The 27,735-nt window shown below is 36.1% G+C and overlaps 1 protein-coding gene across 1 annotated transcript in view; it reads left to right on the top strand.

Moving 5' to 3' along the window:
- The window catches only part of FAF1 (Fas associated factor 1), a 148,881-nt gene that overhangs the window by 87,016 nt on the left and 34,130 nt on the right, over positions 1-27,735 (top strand). Inside the window, 5 exon segments of the mRNA XM_079314543.1 lie at positions 10,421-10,516; positions 11,167-11,293; positions 12,178-12,241; positions 13,212-13,293; positions 20,698-20,852. Of these exon segments, the coding sequence (XP_079170669.1) occupies positions 10,421-10,516; positions 11,167-11,293; positions 12,178-12,241; positions 13,212-13,293; positions 20,698-20,852 (524 nt within the window).

Below are 27,735 nucleotides of genomic sequence, written 5' to 3'. Positions count from 1 at the left end.
TACCTTCATCAAGCCCTGGATTGTCACAGAAGTGTCTCTGAAAGATGATGTTATGTGGAGCAGCTCTGCTGCCCATTTTTGCTGGAGCAGGTAGAGTTCCTCTTCAGGACCGCTCACAAGGGGCATGGTTTGGCATAAGGCTGGAGGTGCTGGGATTTTTGGAATATTCCATGAAGAAGCATAGAGAGATGCTTCGGATTGAGTTAACAGGAGTGGTCTTACTTAGGTGCTTTAACTCATTTTACAGAAACTAAGATACTCATTTCAGTGCCAAGTTGTTATAGAAGGACTACATTTGTTTCATGCCCTGCTGAGAGATGCTGGCAGGAGTTGTTATCAAAGACTCCTTTTCCCCTTAGTCATTTAATAGTAGCAGCTTCTCTTTTATTCTGTGCTCTCTGAGAGCAGAATAGGAAGTGATAATCTCCTTGGAATACAGCAGACACCTGTTTGATAAGTGGTAATTGCATTATTCCTGGAGGATTATCACAGTGGTGCTTGTTTCTTTGTAATGAAGCTCCAGTATTATAAGCAGAACAAAACTTTACCAGAAGATACACATTCCAGGTAAGAAAAACAGAAAATAGGAAACAATCATCCTTTTTAGAAGCTCATTTTTAGAAGTCAGTAGCAATGTGTTTTCAAGAGCTAACATTGAAAAATCCAATTCCTCAGAAAATGATATCCATGAAGAAGAGGCAGCATGAAATTGCTATCAGTGTTTGAAGCATTTTTTTGGAAGCAGTTCTGCTAGCACAACTGCTTGAACTGTGCCAAGGAATTATATAGTGCTGGAAACATATCCAGGCACTTCTCTGTTTGCCATCCAAAGCGTTGTACAATGTTGTGAAGTAAATGGCATCCCACCATAGACCAGAAACGTGCCAAGTATTTGGCTGATACTCTTTGTGAATGCAAAGCAGTTCCCAAGGTGTGTCTGTGAATATCTGTGGGCAATATGTGATGTGGATGAATTGTTAGTTTATACTGTTTGTTGTTTTACTTGTTCCTGAGCTTAAAATCCTATTAATGGTTTTGTGTCTTGTCTGAATAGTGAAAAATTAGTGGTTTGAGATCAGACTTAGTAAAAACAATTATTATACTGTCTGTATTCTATGGCAATTACATAGTTCCATAAAGAAAATACCAGAAATTTAACAGAACATAAAAGCCAAGGAGTAAAACAGGACAAGTTTGAGGTAAGGAAATACATGAAGACAGGTTAACTCTGTTGAGTGTTTTTGCACTTGTTATGGGTCTGAATCCATGTTTGAGTGCAGTGGAATTTTTCATATTAGAGTATCAAAAGTAAGAGAATGCAATACCACAAAACACTATAACCAGACTTCAAAGCATGTGGTCCACAGAGAACTGATGGATGAGTGAACACTGGCCCTTTCCCATGTTTTCAGGTGCTAGAGGGATTCTTGTCCTTTTTTTGTTATTGACCTTTTCTTTTCTTTAACTTGAACCCTCTCTCGATGGATGCTTTGACTCCTGGTATTTGTTGTCACCCAAAGACAGTCTCTCTTTAGCTTAGGAAAGGTTGGGAATTGCAGTTTATCTGTGAATAACACTCTGTTAGTTATAATCTATCTTGTTTTAGTTAGAGGATTCTTTTTTTCAGTTCCAGAGACCTTCAGGAATTTTCAGTGAGTTATGACCTGTTCCCAGGCATGTGTGTTTTATAGATCAGTTCACACAGGTGTACTTATTAATAAACTCACTGAACCAATTTACATGCATATGTTTTAACCACTGAGTAATTAGCAAAAGCATTGCTGAGGAACTGGAAATTTGGGAAATGTGTCATTATTTGCATATCAGTATAAAGCAATTACTAAATTAAAGAGTGCACGTTGTGACAAACATGAAGCTCCTTTACTGTTGCTTTGTCAGTGCACATTAACATCAACTTGATGTGAAAGCCTGGCTTTCTCTGCATGAACTAAAAATCCTAAGGCAGAAGTACACAATGAATCACCCAGAGTTTGGAGGCTAGCACGCTGAATTGCCTTGGGGTTCAGACTGAGGAAAGAAAAAACTCATGTAAAAGACCATTGAGAAAACGTATCAGTGGAAAGTAATTAACTCAAGATCCACAATTAGCCTCATGGTCTATACTTAACTGTGTTCCAGGTCTTTCAGCGTTTATTTAATTCTGTTACCCTGTGTTTCAAATAGCTGCAAATGGCTTGGCAGATTTTTCATCCTTTTTAATATTTACAGTTTTTGTCTAACAAGAAGAATGAGCTCTGTAAGTGATCATGGGTATTTATTTCAGTCTCTCAAGTATATCTCTTTTTAGTAGAATCTGTTGTACGAGGAAATATAATTTTCTTTTCATTTCCTTAAATATATTTGTGGTTTGAAGCAACATTAAGTACTACAGTAGCTGTCCTTCTGCTTTAATTCCTAATTTGCCTAACTAGGCTCAGTCAAATGAGAAATAATCAAAACCAGGGATAATTTTCATTCAGCCAGCAAACGAGAGGGGTAGATGCACAGTAACACGGCTGGTGATTAACGGGGGCCCTAGCAAAAATTGGCATGTGTGTTCAACCAGCACACCAGGGCTGGGTGTTCCCAGAGCACCAGGCACCTCTTTTTCTCAAGCTCACAAGAATCTCGTTGTGTTTTGTGGAGCTGCCTTTACAGTGGTTGTTGCTGCAACGCCAGCATCCCTCATCTGGTGTCTCAAGGACACGAGTGGCCTCCTCACTGTGCCCTGCATCTCCTCCAGCCTCCCACACCATCCTCAAGATGATTCCAGGGCTGCTTCACCATATTTCTGCCTTCAACACATGTAATGATATGCCAGGATTGTGCCTTCACACTTGCAGTGAAATAAGATACATATGCAGCAGCCTTTCTAAATTTTGGAGAATTAACATGACCTGGTTTAGGGCAAATTTAGGGGAGAAAACCCCGAATGGGTTTTCTGAATGGGGCAGTCTCTTAATCTTAATCTAAAGAATTAATCAAACTTTAAAACACGAGTATTTATTCAGATACTTTTTTCCCCTTCAGTTCAGAGCTTTTTAAACTTCTGGGTTCTGTGTTTTAACTCTATAGCATTCCTTTGTGGTTTTAAGCTTCATTGTAGCTCAGAGATCTACCATGGGAACACGACTGAAATCCTTGGAATGAATTTCCTACAACCTGTGTTGACAGGTTTAAATTACGTACTCTGACACTGTTCTTGTGGCTGGATTAGAAACTTTTTTCCAAGTTAAACCTGCGATAAGTAATTGTCACAGTGCTCTGGCACAATGCTAATTTGAAGTGACGTGTCCAAACTGGCCTCAGTAACATGAAGAACCCCAACAGGTGTGAGGGGTGGATCTTCCCATGGGCCCTGCTGAACTTCTAACAGGGGAAAAATAGGAGAAAAAGTGAAATGAACCTTGAATAAAGCTGTCAGCAGTAATTATCTCCACAACACTTTGTGAGGAGTTAAAATAAGCATTACTGATTTATAACCTGAACACACTCCACCCTAGAGATGTTTTTTTTCATCCGGTTAGTGTTTAAAATGAAACGTTGAATACCTGTCAAGATTTTTTTTTCTTTTTATTGGAGATGCATAATGAAAATGAAGTTATTTTCCAGAGGAAGTTAATTTCAAGGGCTGTCAAATTTTTTAAACTCTTCTGTTCATTTTCATATTTGTGCAGTAGTTTAATAAAACAAACAAACCTCAAGCATACTTGACTGTTTTTCCCAGCTAATGCTATTTGATGTCTAAAGACAAAGTGGCTAATGTGGAATTACATCCACTTTTTATTGTTATTCAGGGAGGGATAAGGGCTTACATGTCAGCAGATAAGCTTTGGATGTTTGATTTCTTTTTTTAAAATATTATGTACAGAACTTGGGTAACAATGTCTAGTTGAGCAGCACAGACTGAAGAGAGCCCTTCAGTTCTGGGGTTATAAATCTTTCTGAGTCAATTACTTGCACAATACAAAAAAGCTCTTGTTTTTGCCAACTAAAATAAAATATTTAATAGATTTGCTTTTTGAATTGCATTTTACATTGGGATACTTGCTCTTTGTTGTGTGATAACACTTGTTTTATGTATACTATGTATTTCAGTATGGATAGAAGTAATTTTCCTGTTTGTTACTACTGGAAAAATACTTGCTAGCTTTTGAGAAAAAAAAAAAAAGCCAAAGGACAAACATTAATTCACAGAAAATCTTTAATTTCTTGAAGCTTTAAACAGAACTTTTAAACATGAATATGCAGAAATCTTAAATCATGCATCACTTTGCCTTTGTGAGATTATGCATTGAAAAGAAGATAGGTTATTTATTGAATAGTTATACAGTGACAAGCGATGAGTTTGGAAATGTTGACCACCTGTTTGTTCCCAAGGAATTCAGTGAGGGTTTGAGCATAACAGGCTGCCCACACACTATTAATAATGCTTGGGTAAACACCAGGAGCTGCAGCCATGGCAGGAACAAGCTCATATGAAAACTCTCTCATGTCATAGTGTCATTTTTCTTGAAATGATGAGACTTTGAGTATCCTTAGAAATGGCATGAGTTGCTTGGGAGTCCACCACCTTCTCTTTGAATGGATTGATTTCTCTGTTAGGATCTCCAGCCAGGAAAGGGTGTGGAGCCATCTGATAATCTCTGGAGAGCTGCAAACGATTGCCAAACTTCCCACATGCAAGGAGTGTGCTGAATGCACTTAGAAGCCACAATTCTATTCAACTGTTTGTTTTATGAAAAACTTTCTACTCTTGTATTTAAAGCACAAAACCAAAACTCCACTCACTTGCTCTATCTCTCCCCTCTGCCTTGTACACTTGGATTTTTACTGTATGCCACATTAACTGCTATATCCTGTCCACCATACAAATATTCCTTGCTTTTCCTCTGTGTTCAGTCTTGAAAAGGATAGGTTGCAAAAGGAAAATGGAAATGTGAGTGAGCCTCAGCTGTGGAACTGCCTGACCAATCTAGCTGTGATGGTAAACAGTAAGAAGAAGAACTTATTTTCTACGTGTTCCAACTAGATTGGTTAATAATTTGTTTTGTCTTATTACCTTACCTACTGTCAGTGCACATAGGCAATGAAAGCATTTGATCCCTAAAACACCTTGTATCCAAGTCCCTCTAATAATACATATTACATAGAATATTTGATAGAAAAACAAGGACACAAATGTTCCTTCTCAGAGTTTTTCTTCCTTATCAAACTTTTTGTTCTGTCTCAAACTTTATATAGTTGTGTTCAAAATGCAACTTATTTTTATGTATCTTCAAGAAAATCCATCCATCCATCTGATAAACTGGCATTTATTGTACTCAGGAAGTCAGTTTATGCTGTAATGACAGGTCACATAACAAAATAGATAAATATAAATAAATTTAATATGAAAATTGGAAGGCTTGATAATGCTCCTTGCTCAGCCCTCTATCCTTATCTCTTGTATCTGATGAGGGGAAAAATATCATAGTAATTAATCCAATGAGGAAAAAGGATCAAATTGTATGGGAGTACAATTTTCACACAGGAGACACCTGCCAGTCATTGAGTATTTTGCTACGGGCACCTCTCAAGTTATTTTGAATAATTGAGAGTTATGAAATGTACTTGTTCATGTTTATTTCTTTATTCTTAAGCTGTCTGTCAGTGAGTAAACCAGTAAATGGAAAAGGTAAGCAACTCACATTTTGGGCAGGGTGAAATGGCTGTCACATGGAGTATTTGAAGCAGGATTAGGTTTCAGTCTGTAGATAACACTGCATTTGTTTCTGATTGGGAATTTTTTTGTGTGATGTATGTGTATTACAAACCCCCATGTGTGTCGTGCAACCTTTAGGAAGAGCCCTTTTAATGGGAGATTTATGGGGGAGAGTCAAGTATTGGAAAACATGCTTTTTATTTCAGATACCAGAATCTTGTTTGCTTACTTTATCTCTGAGTATTAAAAGCAGGAAATGGATTTTTTTTTCCTTTTACCTCAATAGAAAATCATGCTATGAGAGTTCCCCTGTTTAGTTTCCTATTGAAGCAGATTGTACACAGCCAATTGTGATTCTCTATTAGAAGTTCAGCTCCTTGAATAATTGGACTTATTCATCGCGGTGAAGTTATACAGAAATTACTTTTTTAAAAAAATCTTTTTATATTAAAAATCCACCAGGTTTGTCTACTGCACGATTTTGATTTTGGCTTGCCTTTGTCAGATAATGCCTGTTGCTTCACTTGCTGTGTGTGTGCAAGTAAAATCTGGCATAATTGGTAGAATCTCCTCCTTTGTGTATGGATCAAGTGTTCTCTGAATTTCTGTCTGATGCTTTGTAAGATTTACAGTTTGACCTTTGAATTTCTGAGAACAAATGATCAAGAATCTCTATGCCAGAAAAATAGTATTAAAAAATATTTTGTCATGGAAAAATACCTCTCCAGTGGGTTGGAAAGAATTTGTCATTTGAGTAGTTTGAACAAAAAAAATTACCTGATTACAGTGACTGATAGTTTCTCCTTTTCAGTGATCTTTTAAAAAGCCAAAAGCTGGGGTTTTTTTGTTTTTTTTAATTGACAAGTATTGGGTAATACAGAGGAAGGACTCCATTTAATAACTTGTCCTGATTAACAGGTGTGTTCAGATACATGCATTAATCTACATTAAAGCAAATTAGAGTGCCCACACACTCCAAAACCTCAAAACTCTCATTGCTGTTATAACAATCAAAACATTAACAAAGAGCACAAAATAAACCAATATTCCCACCTTCCTTAAACATTATACTGCTTGTTCTGAATAGTTCTTGTTTATGAAAAACTTTATCCCTTTGCAGAAGTGGGATGCCTTGATAGCAAGTATCCACTGAACAGCATAAGCTCTCAATAATTGAGGATGAGGAAGAATGTCTCATTCTTTACACTTTGGGTGTCCCAGCTATATTCTGTAAGGCATTAGAAAGCTCTTAGAACTTTCTTCCCTTTCCTCATTAGGGATGGTTGCCATTCAAATCTCTTTTGAGATGCTGTTTTTCTCCATCAGCGTGTGGCTGAACATGAGGAAGGCCAATTTGTCATATCCGATTACTCCTTTCTTGATGCAGTCCACCAAGCTTATAATTTTTGTATCACCATTTCTCAGTGGAGTTCTGCAGCTGAAGTTCTCTGCTGGTATTGTTCCTTCATGTTCCTTCTACTGTTCATCTTTCTCACATCTTCAGCATCTTGATTTAATGTCTCTGGACTGGTACAAGAAGACTGAGTTTGTTCCTTCATTTGTAATGTCAGAAGTCTGCAAGAGTGGGAATTAAGTTGTGCCAGCAAGCTCTTTCTAGAAGATACAAGGTTTTGAGATTATGGGCTTGTAATTTTTCATATTATTCTGAGCATGAGATGGCAGCACTCTGGAATTACATGCTCTCAATGATTTCTTTCTCTCCTGCAGGCATATTTGTATCATGAAATATTTGGCAAAAAATAGTGGATTTAGATTGTTCTGAATTATATTTCTAGAAGCTTCTACATAAAGCTAATACTTTCTAATATGAATAATTATTTATTGTTTAAAGCATCTGGTCTCACTCCAGATTTGGCACATATTTCTGGGTTAATCTGGAAGGTTGACAAAGAATCCTGCATGTTTGGATGAGAAAAGATGTTGCTGAACTTTATCCCTCAGCTGCTAATGCTGGCAATTGAAAAGCAAATCATCTCACACTGAGCATTTACCAATAGTATTAGTGTCTTAGAGTTGGAAAGCACAAGTGAGCACCAGACTATTTCTTTCCTCTCTAAATTGTTAGATTTTGTAGTGATCTTTCTCTTAGTAGTTAAAATGTATTTCAAGTAACCTTTTGATATTTTTAGTCCAGGTTGTACCGTTACCTTTCTGAATATCAGAGATACTGACTCCATTTAGTATCTCTGCTGTCTTCTGAAGAGAGACTGTCCTGCTGCTACTCTCCCTGAAATGTTTGAAATCTTGAATTTTATTGCCCTTCTTAAAAGCTATAGGAAGCAGTGTGAGATCTCCAGTTCTTTCCACTGAGACACTTCAGTGATGCTCCCATCAGTACCTTGACCTGCATTCACAGTTTCTGCTAGGAAAAGGTTTGCTGAGCTGCTTGGAAAACTATCTTTTGCTTAGTCTTGCAGTTTTTATGATTTCCAAAATAAAGCTTGAGCTTTTGAGGTACAAGAGTCTTTCTTTGCAAGAAAACTCTCTATCTTTGAATGAAGGTAACTTTATTCTAGAATAATGTTGATGCCTGTCATTTATTTTGGAATAAAGGCAGAGCTGCTATTTCTTTTGCAAAAAAAAAAAAAACAAAACTTCTCAGAAAAGATGCAAAGGAAATGGTGATTTCTCACACCAATATGCAAAAATAGTGCACAAACCCCCAACATTCCAGCAACAGTCTGGAGAGTAGGATGAAACAGGCTCTGATGTGGAACCCCTTCTGCTGTTAGCTCGTGTTTGAGAGACGCTTTGACACTATAATATAGGGTTGCAAATTGGAATTGCAACACCCTGCAATTGGGCCAAGTGATGAAGCAGCACAATAACTGCCTGCTTGATCTTACCACTCTCTTTAATGTGCATGTAAAAGATACTGGGAGCCTTTCCAGGCATCTGTCAGGGTATTTAATGCTGTGAGAGAGGGAGCTGGAGTCTGTGTGTGGTTAATGTGTGTGTGTTTTACCAGCATTTCATATAGTGTGATAACTACAGGGCAAAGTTTCAGGTTTTATAACAGTTGGGTTTTGCATATTATTAAAAGCTTATAAAAATAATAATTGAAATGGTGAATTATTACAGAGAATGCAGTTCTTATGCTCTTGTCACAGGAGTTTCATAGGTAATTGGTCTAGACCCGTGTGTCGTCTTTAATATTTCATTTACTCCAGAGTATTATAACTCGCTTCCTTTAAGATGATTGCTGGGCTTTTTACACAGCTAAACTTGTGTTTAACCTTGCTGTGAGAATGTGACAGTAGGCTAGTTCAGACAGGTTAACATTCATTTGGTAACCAGGCTGCTTAATCAGCCTGCTTCAACCTGCAGCAAATTAAATCTTTGTGAGTTCTAGCAGGCAAGTGAGAAAGTCGCTCTGAATTATGTATAAAAAATAAATGGGGTATTTTCAGTGCTCATGGCAGTAAATGAAATTTAAGTCTTATGATTTATTCTTGGATTTTTGTTGAGAATGATTGAAATGTATTTTACCTTAATGTTTTTGCAGTCCAATTAGGAGAGTGCTATATTTCTGAAATGTATAATGTGAATCTTTCATTCTGTGCCCTAAAAAAATACTAATAAGTTTTACCGGATCTAGGTGTTTTTCTGTCATCTATGTTTCATCTGAAGGAGCCATTAGAAATTAGGTTTTAAACATACAGCCAGGACTGTCCTTTGCCACATCACTCAAAATAATAAATTATCTTTATTTAATACCTACTTGCATTGTAAAATCAGTCAAGATAAGTCTTTGGTGCTTCTGAAATTGCTATTTGTGGTCATCAAGCTTGCTTCTCCTGGACTGATGTGCTCTTCAGAAGAGGCAGGAGGCTGGGCAGAAGTTTAAATGCAGGGATGGCACAGGTGGTTCTGGTCACAGAGTGGGCAGTTCTTACTTTTAGGCATTTAAATGCAATATAGGAACAGATTTTCAAATATTGTTACTGTGTATTTGCAGGCATCATAATAATTTTGTCTTTCAAATGACAGTATAATTTTTTTATTAGTAGTTCTTCAAAACTGAGATTTATGCATACAGCAAAGGGAGAAGTTTTGCTTCTGTTGGCTCTGGCTACTGAACATCCATCCTGTGGACTGTGCTGTCTGCAGTGTCACCAGTTTGGCTTGTGTGCCTTTGTTCATAAGAGGAATATGGTGTGTACCCTTGGCATTTAAAATGACCAAAAAGGAGATGAAATGTATTTTTTAAGTTGCCAATGTGATTGGGTCTATTGCAATATCTGCTGATAAACAGATCTTCCAAAATACAATTTTTTTCAAGATGATTTAACTATTTTTAATTACTTTTATCAGTACTTAGTATCTTTACTTTAACAATTGCTTTCTGATTAGCAATGAAAAATCTATATTTGCAAGGCATAGCACTATAGAAGTTGCCATGTACAGTAATGTTTCAAACTTCACTCCTGATTCAGGAGAAAATAACAACTCAAGGCACTTTGGAGTTTGCAGTTCAATGGAGTTTGTTTTGATACTCTGTGCATACACCTCAGTAAAACTCAGTTGATGTTTCCTTGAGTATTTTAATGTAAGGAATCATTTTAGTTTTCAGGCTTCTTAATATGTGTTTAAATAATACAGTCTTTAATTTCAATCTCTAAACTACCTTAAACCCTCCCCCCAAGCTTTAATTGGGACTGTGGCTTTAATGAAGAACCACTGCTTGCTTTGTAGATGACTTTAGCTGTGTCAGGACTGACTTTCCCTTGCCATCGACTCACAGTTGGAAGAAGATCTTCACCTGTACAAACAAGGGAGCAGTCAGAGGAGGTAAGGACATCATCTGTGTTTTACCAGTCTGCTCTAGGAAGAGGCAGGGACACCCTGGTGTGCAGTGCTCACCATCCCTCCTGTTGTCAGGTGTTGCAATAGAATTGCATCTAGAACAATCCATTTACAGTTCCTGCAACACATAATTGTGACAAGGTCAGGAACTGGGAAAATGAGTCATTCAAGAAAAAGAGGAAAAACAAAGCAAGCAAATGCCAGCAAAGCATCTGACTCTGGGAGATGAGATCTTAGCACCTTGCACTAAAATTCTGATTTTTCTCCTTTATATTGGTATGCCAAATACCAATATGGAAGACAGCATTGTGTGGCTTTTCTCACTCTTTCTTATGCAGTTAGACCAGTTCTGGTACCATCAGGTGGAAAACAGCATTAATTTTGGATAAAATTTGCTCAACTATATATATGCAGAGATTCTTCAATAATGCATTTTGTCACATAATATTTCTGTCCCCCAGACTTCTGTTAAAAATTAACTTTGATAATGCTGTATAAAATAATAAATTAAACTGCAGTACATTATGTGTTTATAGAAATTTGTAAGTATTTGCCACTGTGTATGCATTTTGCATTTCACTGAAAATGTCTGAAACAGCAGCTTACAGTAGATTTTGGACTTTGTTTTTCTGCAGCAATGCACTGATGTTCATATGGTTAGTGATAGTGATGGAGATGACTTTGAAGATGCTACTGAGTTTGGAGTTGATGATGGAGAAATGTTTGGAGTAGCATCATCTGCCTTGAGGAAATCGCCAATGAGTGAGTGTTACAATTAACTGGAGGTTGTACTGCAGGGGTGAGGGCAGAGAGGTGTGAGGAATCTGCAGAATTAGAAACTGAAGAGCATCTTTTGATAGGAATGGTAGAATTGTTTGAATGTCATGTATCAAAGGGAAATACTGCACAGAAAGAAAAGAACTGACAAGTATAAAAACACCTTTCCATGGATGGAAATTTTTAACCTTTCAACTGAAGAATAATAATTTAACTTAAAATTGATGAGTAACAAATAAAGTCAGAAAAGTCTCTATCCAAGTGCACCTGTAGATAACTACATTTCCACTTCTCTGTTTTGAAAATTCTACAGATTCTATTTTTTGCTTAATGTTTTAGTCATTATGCTGATCAATTTTCTCAGTGATTATTTGCCCTTGAATTATGAAAAGGATCGAGCAGGAGCAGTCAGTTACTTCCCACATGCAATTCTTGCATACTCTTTATTTACTTTAGGCTTGCATTAGTGTTACTTCATTAGAAGTTTTTTGACAGCAAATATATGTAATGATGTGGAAAACTTTTTAACATTATGGATAAGAAGTGTTGAGCTTTTCAAGCCTTAAAGTAAGGTCAGAGTGTTAACTCTGAGCAAGTGATATATCACATTACACTGCACCTTCTACTGGACCAACAGTAAAACAGGATTTCACTGTTTGGAAAACCTGAATGTATTTGTGAGACCCTCTGGAAATTTCTTGTCTTTGGAAAGGTTCATAGTTGATAATCTTTTGTGAAGTTTATGTGGTCTCCTGGTAACACTTAAGTAAGCTGAGAACATAAAATACCTGTGAAGTGAATGTGTTTGCATATTACAACCTGTTTCCATTAGGTTGCATTTCTTTTTTTTTTTTTCCATTTTTTTAAAGTGCCAGAAAATGCTGAAAATGAAGGAGATGCCTTATTACAATTTACAGCAGAGTTTTCTTCAAGGTAAGCTTAGCCTGTTAACTGTGCAATTCTTATCACAAACTAAGTTACAATTAGTAACTAATGAAAATAAAAATAAACCAAGTTTACATGTTTTCTTGTGAGATTATAGCATATTTAGACCTCCTAAGGGAATATAGCATATTTCGATATCCTAATCTAATTTATTTTAATTCTAACTCTTGCTACTAGAACTGCTTCTGAAATAAAATTATTTTTCAGCCCAAGCTGGAATAGTTGATTGTTGTCTTATTTATTTTGCCACTATGTAGTACCATTACTTAATTCTGTAAAGGTCCAGAAGATGAGAAAGGCTGGTTATATATGATAATTTTATTATGATATGCAGGAACAGAAAAGATGAAACTGATTAATATTGAAAAATATCTACATAGTTGCTGTAAGAGTTTTCACAGTAGCAAAGTGGTTGGGTAAATATTGGCTTTTAAAAAACACAGAAACTCTGGATTTTTAAAAAACTTTATACTCCCAAATCATTCACTGTTAAACAGTTGCTTGTTTCATTGAATAGGTAGAAGCTGCAAAGTAATGCAAAGTTTTATGTGTCTCCTGTTTTCACTCCTGTGATGAAATGTTCCTTTATGTGTATGAGATGCATTAATGTGTGAGGCAAGAATAGCCTTCAATTAACCTTTAAGAACATAATACAGAGAGGAAATAAGTAATGATTGAAACATTTTCTAGAAAATTGTGTAAATCTTGAAGTATCTACATGTGTAAACAGAATGTTTTTATGATAAAGTTTGTAAGGTAGTAGTTCATTACTTTGAGTTTTTCACTGTCAGAAAAAAATGGGCCCTAAATATTTCCTTTTTGTCCTTTAGAAGTGTAATACTTCATCTTTCTAAAGGTTTATCCAATGCATTATATTTACAGAATATAATGAAAGGTAGAATATTGAAATTACTTGATTTTGTCATTTTTTTATTAATTGAAATTTTATCTCGAATAGATATGGTGACTGCCATCCTGTTTATTTTATTGGATCATTAGAGGCTGCTTTTCAAGAAGCCTTCTATGGGAAAGCTAGAGATGTAAGTGTGTATTAAAACTACTTTATTTATTATAATGGGGGAATGGAACTCACCTTAGGGGTTTCATCTTTATTTTTGAAAAGCTGAGCTACATTTTGGAGTTATTTTGCTTTTCTTTTTTAAGAAGAATTGTATTCATTCAGTTGACTGACTAAAATACTTACCTTGATGGTTGCTGAAATGGCAGTGAGTAACTGATGCATTCCTATTATTCAGGCTGTATTTTTACTGGAGTTCTTTAGTTGTCAAAGTTACTCGTTTTCTTTTCCCCTCTTCCCTTTTCTTCCTGAAATAATGGTGTCCTAGCACCAGATAACCCTGCCTGTGAGTCTTGTGGTTGACAAGTTCACTGTTGCATGTTGGTAACTCCTTTGAAGAATGGCTAATGAAATTGTAAATTTAAATAGAAAGGTCTCTGAAATACAGTGTGCTTTTTTCCCCCTTTGTACAGCCTTTATCTGCCAACTAAGTTCCAGTACCAAGGTTTGGTTGTTTAATTTTTCTATACATCCAACCAAGCATCTCAAGTTTCTGTTATTCCATGCATAGTGTTAAAATCAGTATTTTAATAAAATTAGAATGGGGACAGTTTATTTAAGTTTTGGTGACTTGGTTCACTGAGGAGAAACCCAAAACCCTGCATAATTAAGCACAGATAAAGCTGAAACACAAACAAGAAAATCATGCTGTTTAAATTTACTTTTTTTTTTTCTTGATGGATGTTTAATTTCAAAATGAAAAATGTAGTTGTTCATATTGGAAGGAGCCTCTATATTATGTTAGGGGCTGTTCTGATAAATGTGAGAATTATAAATCCACACTGCATAGCTGAAGTTGACACATACTTAACACTCTAAGTTTAGTGAATATTTTCATGGCTTTGCACAGAAAAAATCCTATGAATTGAACAGGAAAGGGTGTGAGTTGGGAAGTTCATTTTGTGTCATGTCATCAGAAATGGTTGACAGTGTAATAATAGGCAAAAGCTCATTAAGAACTTTCATAACAGTTTTTTTTCCTATAAATCTAATATTAATGCAGTGAAGTTAGTTTTTTGTTGCTCAAAGGACTTCTTGTGCTACTTACATAGCACTTCTAAAATTCATGTCATCTTACATTTTTAATATTTTGTGACTTACTCTGACCAGGTCATCATCACAATAAAACCATTGTGTATGTAGTTGTCTTTAGGAGAGTATTAATTTTTGCTTTTGTTGTTTGGATTTTTTGGGCTTTTTTCTGAATATTGCTTTATTTTGAAATCCTCCCTGGTTACCTTTGGAATGGCATTATTTTTATTGTAACATTCTGATTTTAAGCAAAGATACGAGAATGTGGAAATACCATTTATTTTCACTGCTTTTTATTGTTATAAAGTAATTTTTTCAGTACTGGTTCCTGGAATTCAGAATTGAAGAAAGGCACATATTATTTCATAGGGTTTTAAAAGAAAATAATTAAAAAGAAAAAAAATATATATATGTCAGTATAAAAAAAACTTTGGAGAAATTGCAACCTGTGTGTCTTGTCTTCTAATTTATACTATGGAGGGCACTTAATTTTACCAGGGCAACAGATGAGCTTCAGGCACCAGCATTCTTCACTTGAAGAGAGAAATTGAGTTCCAAGAGTAAATAAAAACAAGATTGAAGGTTTAAATCCTCTACTAGGCTTTTTGAACTTATATACTCATTAAATGTTTATTGGAGTGGTGGGATTACGAAGGATTTGGGCAGCTTCATCAACTGGTATATACTTAATCACTAAGTAAAACACTACATTTGATAGAGTGTTTCTCACGATGCCACACTCAATCCATCTTAATGAAAACCGCTTCAAACTGATTTAATTTGAGAGCACTTGGCAGCTTGAGTGCTCAGAGATCTTGGCCTTTTCTTGACAAATTCTCAACGCTGTCCAGAGCAGAAGGTGCACTCTACAGTTTATGTCTAGTGAGACAGCCATCAGCTGTGTTTTAAGTTTGTATTGTGGATATTTCTCACCTAAAAAAAAAAAAAAAATCCCAGTGTTTATAAACATGAAGCTTATTTCCAGTAATATTTTCATTTGGCTTATTTTAAGAAAATTAACTGGTGTCAGAACACGTGTTTTGAATGCAGAATATGTGGTCAATTTCTTTTTACAGAAGTAGATATTTCCTGTTTAATCTCATTGTCTTTTCATGTATTGGAAAGGATGGTAATTCATAGTTATTTAACAAAATGTTGCTTGAAAAACAAATACCTTGTAAGAAGAAATTGAGGTCTTATCTGTTGTGTTTGAGTTGTTAGTCAGTGAAGATTAACATAGATGATGGGTATCTTTTAACCTTTGAAGCAACTGCTGCCACAACAATGCCAGTTTTTGGTAGGAGAGGTGGAATGGGGTCAAATGTAGTTCTGCTATAAAACCTGTATAACTCTCTACCACAAAAACACAATACCCAGGATATAGAGAGTTGCTTTTAACAACCAGTCTCCTTGGCCATGAAATTCCCAAGTGCCTCCAGCAGCCTGATAGTTAAGGACGTTGTGTATTCACTTCCAAGGCTTTTTGTATATATGACAAGAAAATATTTTGAATTTTTCTTTTAATAGGATCAGGCAGAGAAGGAGAGACAGGGGTTTATTAACAATGAAGCTGATTTTTGTGAAAGTCTTCCTCTGTCTATTGGAAAGAAGAGTTTCCCTGTCACTAAGTTTGTAAAGAATGAGCTTACTCTTGCTACAGAGCTACACTGCCATAGCACTTGCTACACCTGATGCCATGGAAGAAATCCTATAATAGACATTTTTAAACAAGGTGTTTGGGAGAGGTGTCTTTGTGTCTGAAAGCAGTTTGTGGGTGTCTTGTGCTCTGAGACATCAGAGGGTTTATCCTAATTTAGGTGATATTGTTATTAATACTGGATTTTAATTGCTATATTGAAGCTTACTGAGTTATATATATGAGTAATGCTAAAGTATTTTTTTATTAGAGCTTGTTTGTCTTTCCATTTTTATAGGTGGTTGCTATTCTTTTAATAAGAGAAAGAATAAAGACATTGCCTCTGCCTTTTCAGGAGCTCTTATTTTTATATACCTCTGTCAGCTCACCTCCTGCTCCTCTCTCCACCTTTCTGTCCACTGACTTTTAATAAATATGTGAAACATCTCTCTTAGCACAGATTGGTATTGTCACCTCAATATATATTCCTGCATTCTGAAAGTGAACCGTGTTTTTCTTCTCCTTGAATTCTGTGGTTTAGGTTCAATTTAGAGGCAGCACCACTCTCATATATGGGTTCTTTATTTCCTGAATACCTTGAGCAAAGTATGCTCCTTTCATTATTTTATGTGTTCAAATAATTTTTTTTTTCCCCTTTTCCTTGGTGGTAGCAGGGCTTTCTGTAGCATCATTTTTATCTGTGTAACTCAGAAAAATGTCCCTTATTATTTCAGTTAATTAAGTTTATGCTGAACTTATTTCATATTACAGCTGGTGGAGGAATTTACCACTTTACAGATTCTGATCAAACATAAATAACCTGACAACTCATGTACATGGTCTGGTTCAAACTGGAGGACAGCTGTAGAAGTATAATTCTAGGTTTTCAGGAGGAGTGAAGCAGCTGCACTGTGGTTAATATCAGTGCATAAACTCCAGTTAAGTCCCATGTTAATCACCATTTTCTTTCCAGTCTTGCCTGATGTGTGTTAGCAGTTCTGAATTTTGTAGGTAACTGTAGAAATTGTGTAGAAATTTCTGCTACAACACACCAGTTTAGTAGCTTCACTGTTTGCCTACACACCCTTCATTTTTCGTATCTAAAGAGTAGCTTCATCTTTCCAATCTGGAGGGTTGCTCCTGGGTATGGATCTCTCCTCAGCATCCTCTGTATTTGATTCTAAACAATGGATGTTTTTTGAACTTGTCTGCCTCACTCTACATTTTCTCTTCTTTCAAAGTTTGTGATTATAGATCTTTCCCGAGTTTGGCATTAATTACTGGATACTGTTTGCATTATGTGAGATATCACTACAGGTGCAATTGATTGAAATGGAGATACAACAGTATACTAGGATCAAATAGTTGGGAGATGAAAGTAGACTAAATCAGGCTTTAACACACCTTTACCTGGGAGAGTGGGAAGCTGTTTAAACACCTTGCCATAGTTCCTGTGGATTCTTCATCATTGAAGGATTTTTGAGATGAGATGTTTTACTGAGAGATAAAATTACAGGAAGATTAAGAGCTAGTGTGGGGATGTCTTATGCTATGTTTAATACAAAATAAGGGATCAGAAGTTTACAGAGATCACCTCACTCCTACTTTAGGAACCGGTGGGGTGCAGTTTTTTTCAGATCTCTTCTACAAGGCTGGATAAAGTCGCTGTGCCCAAGGCTGATCCCATGAGCTCCAAGATCACATTGGACAGGTGGATCAGATTGTGCACTTCAAACATTTAAAGAAGTGCAAATGCATCCCTTGGTTTATTTGAATTGGTTCTCACTGCATAAAACCTGGAGGAAAAAAATAAGATCTTGCTTTGTTAGCCTGCCAGTTGGACAGAACATTCAAGCCTCTAGGAGCTGATACATCATGAACTTTTCTGTCTCAGTCATTACTCAAAATTGTAAACCTGAGATTCAAAGATTACCAATCAGGTCCATGGTTTTGCTGACCCTTATGATTGCATTGCTGTTCCCATTCAAGTTAATATTCTTTTGAGTTATCTGAGTTATTCACAGTATTAGGAACTGACTGAGAAGCTAAAGAAATCCCATTACCCACTGAGGCTAATTTAGTCACCTCAAGAGTTATGGGTTTTTTGCCTCCATGACAACTTTTCCTTCAACTTTGCATCAGTGACAACTTTTCTTTTAATTCTGTACAAAGTGTGTTAACTTCTCTGAAGCTTTAAAATGTCTGGTCTTCAGCATGCACATACTCTGAAAAATGCTTCCCTTAGCAGCTTAAGTTCCTCAAGTCCTAAAGCCTTTGGAAGTCCATCAGATATTCAATGTTTAAAATCTTTCAGGTATCCCATACCATTGTAGGGACTTGTGAAAGTTTTTCCCTGTTGTATTTTTATTTTTCTTAGTTAAAATTTCATGCTAAATATGTAACCTTCAAATTATATTGTTGAAAAATCCATCACAGAACAGTCTAATGCTCCATTAGTAGGCTTCTTTTTTGGAATTTGAGACTGTTCAACAGTTTTGTAAGTCTGTTTAAATAGTATTGACTTCAAAACACCCAATATTAGTCATAATAGAATCCTAGAATTTACTCTGACTTTTCAAAGCTTGAAATAAACACCACCAAAACTTGCTTATAAATATGTGCTACCATGGGTTAGTAAAATAAACAAACCTGAAAACAAACCCACACAACAACAGCAACAACAATAAACTTGAAGCTGTGATCCTTTTGCAGTCATTCATTTTTCCAAGGCACAAATCCCCTGGCTTTCACGAATATTTTTCAAAATCCTGTTTCAGCACTTCAGTTCTTCCTGCTGCCCTTTGCATTTATCATAGCACTATGTCTGTGCCCACCCTTAACATTTTGGAAGACGTATAAGATACAAGTACAGTCTTTTATGTGTGATGGAGTTTAGTGTTTGCATGGTGAGATTTGTTGATGCAACAAAAATTACATTCCCTTGGGAAGTAACTCAGTGTAAACCTCCATTGTGTTGGTGCCTGTTCTGTTTACTAAAATTTGTCCCTAAATCTTTAAGCCTAAAACTGTACATATTTTGAAACATTCTGTTGTACAGAATCTCATATTTAACAGTTTCATGGGGTTGTTTCTTTGGAAGTAAAAGTGTTTCTCAAGAGCCTTTTTTTCTGTCCGCTCCCAGTGAAAAGAGGAGAGCAAAGCCATCCGCTTACCACAAAGCAGTGCCACCACAAAGGAAAGATTAAGGGTTTAGAGAGAGGTCAATGTGGGTTTTTCTCTAACTAAACACTTTCCTAAAGTTTCCTTGTGGAAAAAATAATGAAGTCATCTCAGAGTTTTTAAAGAATTTTTATTTCTTTTTCACCGTCTGCATTCGCTTGTCTTCTCAGCATGGATGTTTAATCTTTCTAGGCTTTGTGAATTGGTCCAAATGAATAAGTGGTGAGCTGTCTCTCTAGGAGCTAGAGGCTTATTCTAAGGCCCTAATCACTGAGTAAACACATCTTTGCCCTCCCTCTCTTACAACTGCTATATAATAGTTGAGATTCTAGCACAGTAACCTGGATATTGCAGGGATCGACGCTTTGAAATGCAGAACGGCTGATCCTCAAAAACAGACAGTGCCTGATCTTCCCCTGCCTCTTTCTTCTTTTTAAATTAAATATCACCACAGAAATGCTGTTTTATTGCATGATATTGTGCATCAGTGCCCTGGATTTTCAAGTTTAGATTCAGTCAACATTGTTGGCTGCACTTATATGGATCTCTGCATGTTGGGCTTATTAATGGCCCTTCCTGGCACATGTGTACGTGGTTCTGAAGAACATTTAAATTAAATTAGACAAACAGTAATGCAAATTACTAATCCCTCTCCCAAAGTTGAGTGTTCAAATGTTCCTTTTATAAATAGTCATTAAATTTTATCCAAAGCCAGTATATGAGGCAAGAGCCCTACAGGGTTTTTTTGCAAAGACAGCTTGCTGGAAATTGCATCCCATGTCTTGCTATATCAATACACACCAATATCTAGAGTTCAGTGTTACTTCTGATGAAGAGATTTGAAATTACTTTAAATAAAAGTCTGAAAATAGCACCGTATCATCTTAGCAAATATATTCAAGTACTATTTTAAAATAAAGTAAGTAATTTATATGGGTATGGAGGAATGGAAAGCTGTGATTTTCTGAATTATATTTATAATTCATTGAATTCCAGTTGCAGAATCACAGTCCTTAGCTAGTTCATAGTCTCCCTGTATTTTTGCTTTCTATATTTGCATGCACACAGACTTGCTTTCCAAAAGGTGGTCTGAGATTTTCATGGGGATGCAGCTGCTGGCAGTGAAGCTCAAGTTTTACTTGATAGGGTTCCAGAAGAACAGCACAGAATATTTTGTTTCAAGAGACCATAAACACCATCTCAACATGTCATGCCTCTTTATTTGGCTAAAGTGGTGGTGGTAACAATGCACTATCATTCTTTCAGGTTTTTATAACTGGTTTCTTTTTTTTAGATTCTGTCCAATTCAGATCATTAAGAATCATTAAGACTATTAAAAAATTTGCAGGGATGGACCACTTGAAATCTGCTGGTTATTTATTGTGTGTGCATATTGAGATACTTGTCACCCTTGATGAACCCCATCATGGGTACTAGCACACAAATCTGCAGCAGCAACTGTAAATTGCTAAATTGCCTAAGGAACTTTTCACTCATCTCTTGTCACATTTTTTTCAGAGAAAGCTTCTTGCTATCTACCTCCACCATGATGAAAGTGTACTAACCAACGTCTTCTGCTCACAAATGCTCTGCGCTGAATCTATTGTCTCCTACCTGAGTCAGAACTTCATAACCTGGGCATGGGACATGACAAAAGAAGCAAACAGAGCAAGGTAAGACTCTTTGGACTCTGAGTGGAGATGCTTTTCTCAGGGAGAGCCCTTATATCTGGCTATCAAATCTTCTGGTGCTTAATATCTATTTGAGCTAAAACTTCATGCACATTCTCAGCTGGTCAATGAAGCTGTGCTGGCTGACATTCATTGAGGATTGGACTGGCCTTGTATTCATCACAAAGTGACTTCTTATTCCTGTGCAGGAGAAAATAATTGAAGATTCTTCTTTTTTCCCAGTTAATTTTCATACATGAATCCATATTCAAACATGTGCCTTCACAGTTATGCATTGCAGTGCTACAATATTACATGACATTACATTACATTTTCTCACAGAACATTTCTTTGGGAATGATCAGATATTTCTGTTTAAATATAATAACAGTTTTAGTATAATAAAAGCTATCTTATGTCTTAGAGAGGCCATAATTTTGCTGATGTGTAAAGAAATTAAAGCTGTAGATTTAATCTCCTACAACTTTTGTAGATTACCAACAAATTTTCTTAGTGTTATAATAAGGTCTTTTTTTTCTTTAGTTATTTATCAGTTGATCATGATCTACTAAAAATAATTATATCATTATTATTATTATTATAACATTTAGAAATCAGACTTGTTTGATTCTCAAATCTGGACATGATTTCATAACCTTTATTTTCCCAGAAGATGACTGATCCTGTATTGCCACGATAACATCCTATGTATATTACTATAATTAGAGTTACACTAATTTTTGACTGAAAGATGCAACTGTCATTTGGCCCAGAATAAGGTTGCCACTTCTTTACACAATTCCAGTGGTTATTGAACAAGGAGAATTATACATTTATGTTTCTTTGTCTTGTGGATTATTAGAATAGAGCATTTATGCATTTCTAGTCTTCACTATGTAAATTATACTTAATATTTCTTTACTGAGGTGACCTTGGAGAATAGAACAGTCTCTTTTTCTAATGTGCTTTTTAAATGACACTCTTTTTTCTTAGAAATTCCTCACTTGACCTTCTGCATTTTGTCATTGGAGGGATCAGCAGCAATGTTTCTGGTTTAAGTTATTCTAGAGAAGTGTAAAAGGTTATGGAAAAAAGCAGTTGCAAAAACAGACTAAAAGTTTCTGAAAAAGAAAAAAAGTAAGAGAGGAAAAAGAAACATCTAAGTTCTTTCATGGGACCAAATACATAGACTGGAAAGTTGCTTAAGTCTTTTGGTATTGCCATTCATGGGCAGTAAGGAGCCTCCTCCTTTTCTTTTATCCCACAAGTTGGTGTAGAAGGAAACACTATTTCTAAACCATCTGTAGTGGCTAAGTTCAGTTGACTACCTGCTGTTCTATTGTCTGCTTTGCTATTTAATTCTCTAGTTTCTTTTATTTTACAATGACAAAAAATTGCAGTGTAGTTTCTTTTGAAAAACTGTGTTTGAGGGGTTTTTTATGACTAACGATCAACAGCCATGTAATTGCTTTGTTGTGTTTTACTAAAGAAATCTATTAAGTAGCACAACTTTGATACACTAGTAATAAGAGTTTGCAGGTTACACAGACACCTGTGGTGACCAAAGCGACAGAAGCTGCTTGTTAGAAAGAGCCTGTACAGCTGTGTCCTATTAACTCCTTATGACACTTCTTAAAACACAAAATAAAGGGCTTGTTTAAGGCTTTATAGCTGCTCTCAATGAACTTAGTCCCTGATTGTGCTGGACGATAGGGTTTTTAAGCCTTCATTTTTTTTGCTTTCTGTTAACAACAACAAAGAAACTGTCATATTAACAGTGAGGTCAAAAAATAGTAAGGGGTAAACAAGGCATGCTGGCTCGAATTAGAATAATTTCTCAGTTGTGTTTAGTGTCACATCCTGCTCCTTAGACTGTGATTTCTTCAGAGGGGGCATGATGCTTCCTTCTCCCTTTGGAAAGTGCCAATGCACTGTGGGCATTCCCATAAATAAATACTCAGTCCCTCTGTTCAGTCACTACCCTGAATGTGACACAGTGGTCTTGGAGCCCATTCTCTTCTGTATCCCTATGAACACAGTTAAATGTAGCTTTTATTTGAATGGTAGGAAGACAACAGCAACAACAGGAGGAGCTGGGTTTTGCCTGATGATGTAGCCCAAGAGCAGCTCATTTATACTCTTACAGTTGCATTGTAAAAATGCTGGAAAAGCCAGGGTGGGACAGCAGAGGAATCAGGCTTACTTGATTTACAGCAGCCAAGAGGCACACCTCAATGTCAGTAGTAAAAGATATGGTTTCAGTACTGTGCAATGGCATCAGTAAGTTCAAATAAGTAGAAAGACTTTCCTTGTATAAGCCAAAAAAATCTTCTGATACATGGATGTCATTCTATTCCAAAATTAGACCTAATAGTTGTTTTCAGTTTTCTCATTAATGAAATGAGGGTCCATCCTGAACACTGTAAAACAAAACCAGCTCCAAAATCTTGTCATTTCCCCCAATTTCTAATGAGTTTCTTGGCTGACACTGATACAGAAGTGCATAAACATTACAAATTTGGGAGTCAGATATTAAAAAATTTCTTTCTGCAGCCACACAGGACTGTTACTTTGTCAAAAAGAAGACAAAGTCTAGTTAATACAGTTGAGGGGAAGTTTTGTTTTAGCTTCCATGGGTTTTAATTTCCTCTGACATCAGGCTTGCAGTAAATGGAATTGCTACTTTGAGTAAGTTCTGTGATGATTAATTTTCATTAATCATTAAAAAATTATAAATAAAGGGAAAATAAAATGAGCCTTCATTTAGGAAAATAATGTACTTTTATAATACTGTTAAGGAACATAAATGAAATCTTTATCTCCTGTAGTTTAGACTTCAGTTTAGGGAGCAACTCTTTGAAATATTCTTGTGATCTGTTCCTGTTGGCAATCTGCTGGCAATTCTGGCCTGCCATTTGGCCCAAGCACACACCTTGGGCCATCACTTGGGCTGAGCAATTCCTCAATTTCCACAGGGATTCTGGGATAGATAAGGAGGAGAGCCAGACATGAACAGCTCCAGTTCTGGCACTTTTTTATTTCAAAGAATTGAGTCAATACCATTGTTCTAATACAATTACATGCATGGGAGTTGTATGTATTTATGCAAACCCATGCCTAACTGGTTTTGTTAATTCATTAATGTGCTTTAATATGTTTGTATCCAGGAAAGATGTATTGTGATATATATACACACACACAGCATTTACAAACACAGATAATGTGTAATATTAAGGGCTTTCCAGCACACACAGTGTTTGCTAAGCAAAGCCAAAACCATAAGACAGCGACTCAAAAATCTGTAGCAGCTTTTTAGCTTCTGATATCATTGCCCTTGGGCACCGTATATCAAGGTGTTGCCAGTTGTGCTCTGATGACAGGTACTTGTTAGTTTTAATGTTCAAATGATAGGTTTTCACTTGCTTAAGCTTAGGAAAGAGTTAATTCACTGAAGTGCTTCTCAGCAGCAGGTTGTCTTCACCTGCAATTTCCGTCATCAAGTGATTAGCCATATTCACAGTTGCTGACCCTTAATTCTAACCTACTGAATGATGCATGCCTGGATGAAGACCAGTTGACCATTATTACTCCAGCTCCCCAATCCCATTGATCCTTCAGCAAATATATTGCAGGTGTGGGGTCTGTGAGAGCGGGAGGAGGTGAGTTAATTTCTCACTGCCTCTTTAGGAGTGACCACAGATTCTGTATATATTGCTTGAAAAACTGTTGGATGTGTTCTTTAGGCACTAAATCCTTAAAGGTTTCACAGAACGTGTGAAACCCTTTCTATTGTATTCTGCAATTTTTTATTTAATTTACTTTAATAGCAATACAGTGCCAGTCAATAAAAACAGGTCAGAAGTCTAATTAATGTTTTAAAAATAAAGGTTCTCAAACACCAGGCGAGTTTGTCATTTTCTGTATGGTTTGTTTTGAGCAGGAAGAGGAAAGAAGGTGAGGAGGGAACCCTTCTGGTCCATGATTACATCCCACCCGCTCATTTTCTCCTTTTCTCCTTTGCTTTTGATTTTAGTGGCGGTCTTAACAGAATGTCAAGATCAATTTGCAGCATGGTTTAACTCAAGGTTTGCATTCTGCCAGCAGCAATTGTCCTAAGGAACAATGCCGTGTGTTCTTGTAACTTCAGAAGCTTTTAGAAGGCTCATGGCAAGGGCAGCATCTAATGACTTATTAGTGTAGGGTTTCAGAATGGACTCGGTAATTGTTCGCATCTCTTTGTCATTTAGTCATAATTACTGCATAGTATTGTTCAGGGTTGCACTTGTGAATAGTTTCCTAATAGCACTAAAACGAAGGAAAAAAAAGGAAAAGGATAAAAGGTGATTGTCTCTTTAGATGGAGAACAAAACAGCCTGTATATAGATGATGGTTAAACTGTTTATTATACACCCACCAGAAAAGGTAAACTATCCCTGCTTAAATATTTATGTGCTTCAAGGTAATTTCATGTTAGTAATCTAAAAATGTCCAAATTTGGAAAACTAAAAATCAGCAGAGAATGCATTTTGATGTGGTCGTGATTAGGAAGATATGGATGTCTATAATATCCAGCTATAAATAGAAAGCAGCCTCTCTGATGTTATCAAGGTTTTTGGTGCATCAGTTTATGTGCCTTTAACAATGTTCTAAGGTCATCTGAGAAAAATAGATATTAAACCCAAGGAATTAATTAAACTGATAGATATGTAAGCATATGTTTTGAGTCCCCACTCTAAAACAAAATCTCAAAGAATGTTCTATCCCACTGTACTCAGACTACAACTAGTTGATTAAGCTTGTTGAACAGAAACAGTGAAAAAAACCTCCTTTTTTGTGTCCTGTTCAAAAGGGGTGAAGGCAAAAGAACAGGTGGTTGAGACATATTTGTTGAACTGTTTTGAGGAAGGATCTGGTTGTGTTCTTCTATTGCTCGACTCTTCTACTGTATTTGTGCAATCTTTTCTCCAGTTTGGAGACCCTCATTGACTTTACAGAATTGTATTTTACTTGTCAGGATGATTCTTTGGCTTGTCAAGATTAATCTGTATTCTCTGACTTCTAATGTGCTTGTAGCTTCTCCCACTTTACCAACATCTGTAAAGTAACTAAACACACTATCTGTTCTTATCTAGGCTATTATTAAATCTGTATATTAAATCTACCTGTGGCAAGCCTTGGGTATTCCTTAGGGCATCATACAGGGCAGGGTAGGTGATGATGAAAGTGCATCTTGTGTGTTCCATTCTTTGTGCAGTGTTCTAGCAAGGGGTCAAGGTAAATTTTATTTATACTTTCACAAGTGACTTTGCCTGGTGTCCAAGGATGAACTAATGGGTTTAGAGGGATTTAGTTTAGACTGAATGGGGTTGTGAAGTATTTATCTAATCTGGTTGAACCTTTCAGGATGGGAATCAGATCTTCCATGTTTTAGGAAGAGATAGATAACCCACTCATGTAGGGTTTACTTTTACATAAAGAAGAAGTGGATAAAATCATTCTTTTTAACATCTGAATCTGATGTGGATCCTGAAGATGTTACCCACATAATTTGATTTAGGCTGCTGTATACCTCTTTAAAACATGCCTTGTGTCTGCTGCTCCTTGTGTCTGAGTTACAACCCTGCCAGTGTGGGTAAGGCAGTAACTGCATTATGGACACCAAGATCATTTTAATATGCCAATTCAGGACCTCAGCTTTTACTCTTTTAAAAATGTAAATGCCTAATACAAAAATGTTATTTTTACATTAACATTTTAATGAGTCTTATGTTGACTTTGCACATTATATAATTATTATTAAAAACAATCAGACATCTTACATATTTAATATTCATAATTGTTTTCTTCAACAAAGAAGTTACTTTTTTTCCAAACCCATTTCTGAGATGTTCAAGGCTGTTCAAGGTTTGCTTTGGGGAATTATCTAGTCATATATAAATCACTCTTTTTTTGCCCAAAGTCATCCAATTTGTGTTCTTAAATGGAATAGGTCTTTTAGGAGAGATTGTCAGATTTGCTGCTGCTGCTGCTAGGAAGATACATCAAAAAGCATCTCCAGTGCAGCCTTTCTGTTTTGTTAAAAAGTCCTTTCCAGGAAGCATAGTGGGCACTATGTGCCAAAGGGCCTCATTTTAGGAGAAAACTTTTCCAAAGTTTTCCCTTTTGTGCATAAAAATAAAATGTAACTACTGGAATTTATTTGAGTAAGACTGTAACAAATAGCCAGAACTTTGTTGTTTCTGTTGATACAAAAATTAAAGAAAATCTGAATTACTACGAATACTATGAAGATCTAAAAATTTCTAATTTTTATTTTTAATGCATTTTTATATACATTTGAGAGCTGAACTCTCTCTTTATGGAAGAGAATTTGACCTTAAGTGCACTAGACATTTGCTAATACAATTGTTAAATAGCATCAAGGTGCTGGGGAGAGGGTAAGAAAAGCAAAAGCCAATGAGAACTTGAATTTTTTTTTTTGAACATACAAAAAAACGTTCAAAATGTAGCATCAAGTGTCTCTCAGCACATTCCAGGAGCACAACTCCTCTGAGTTGGTTTCCTTGTGCAGGATAACTGGATTAGCATAAACCAGCTAGAGTTAACATTTTAGGTTTAGTTGCTCTTTCTGTCACTATGTTGACTGCTTGAGATTTATATTTTATTTATGATGCCTTGAGAAGGCAGATCAATTTGGAGTATATGCAGAGCTATTAATCCTATCAGGTTGCATCATCAGTTTGATTCCTGCAGGACATTGGGGATCAGGAGGAGGACAGGCACTGAGTAGTTGGTATTTTATTTCAGTGGTGGCTGGTGGGTGGTGTCCATGTCTTTCAAGGCCACTTTTCTGCATGGAGAGAAAGGATTCTGAATTCCTCTTCTC

This window comes from Erithacus rubecula (genome assembly GCF_903797595.1).
Source record: "Erithacus rubecula genome assembly, chromosome: 10".
NCBI lineage: Eukaryota > Metazoa > Chordata > Aves > Passeriformes > Muscicapidae > Erithacus > Erithacus rubecula.
This window is presented reverse-complemented; position numbering and strand designations above follow the sequence as displayed.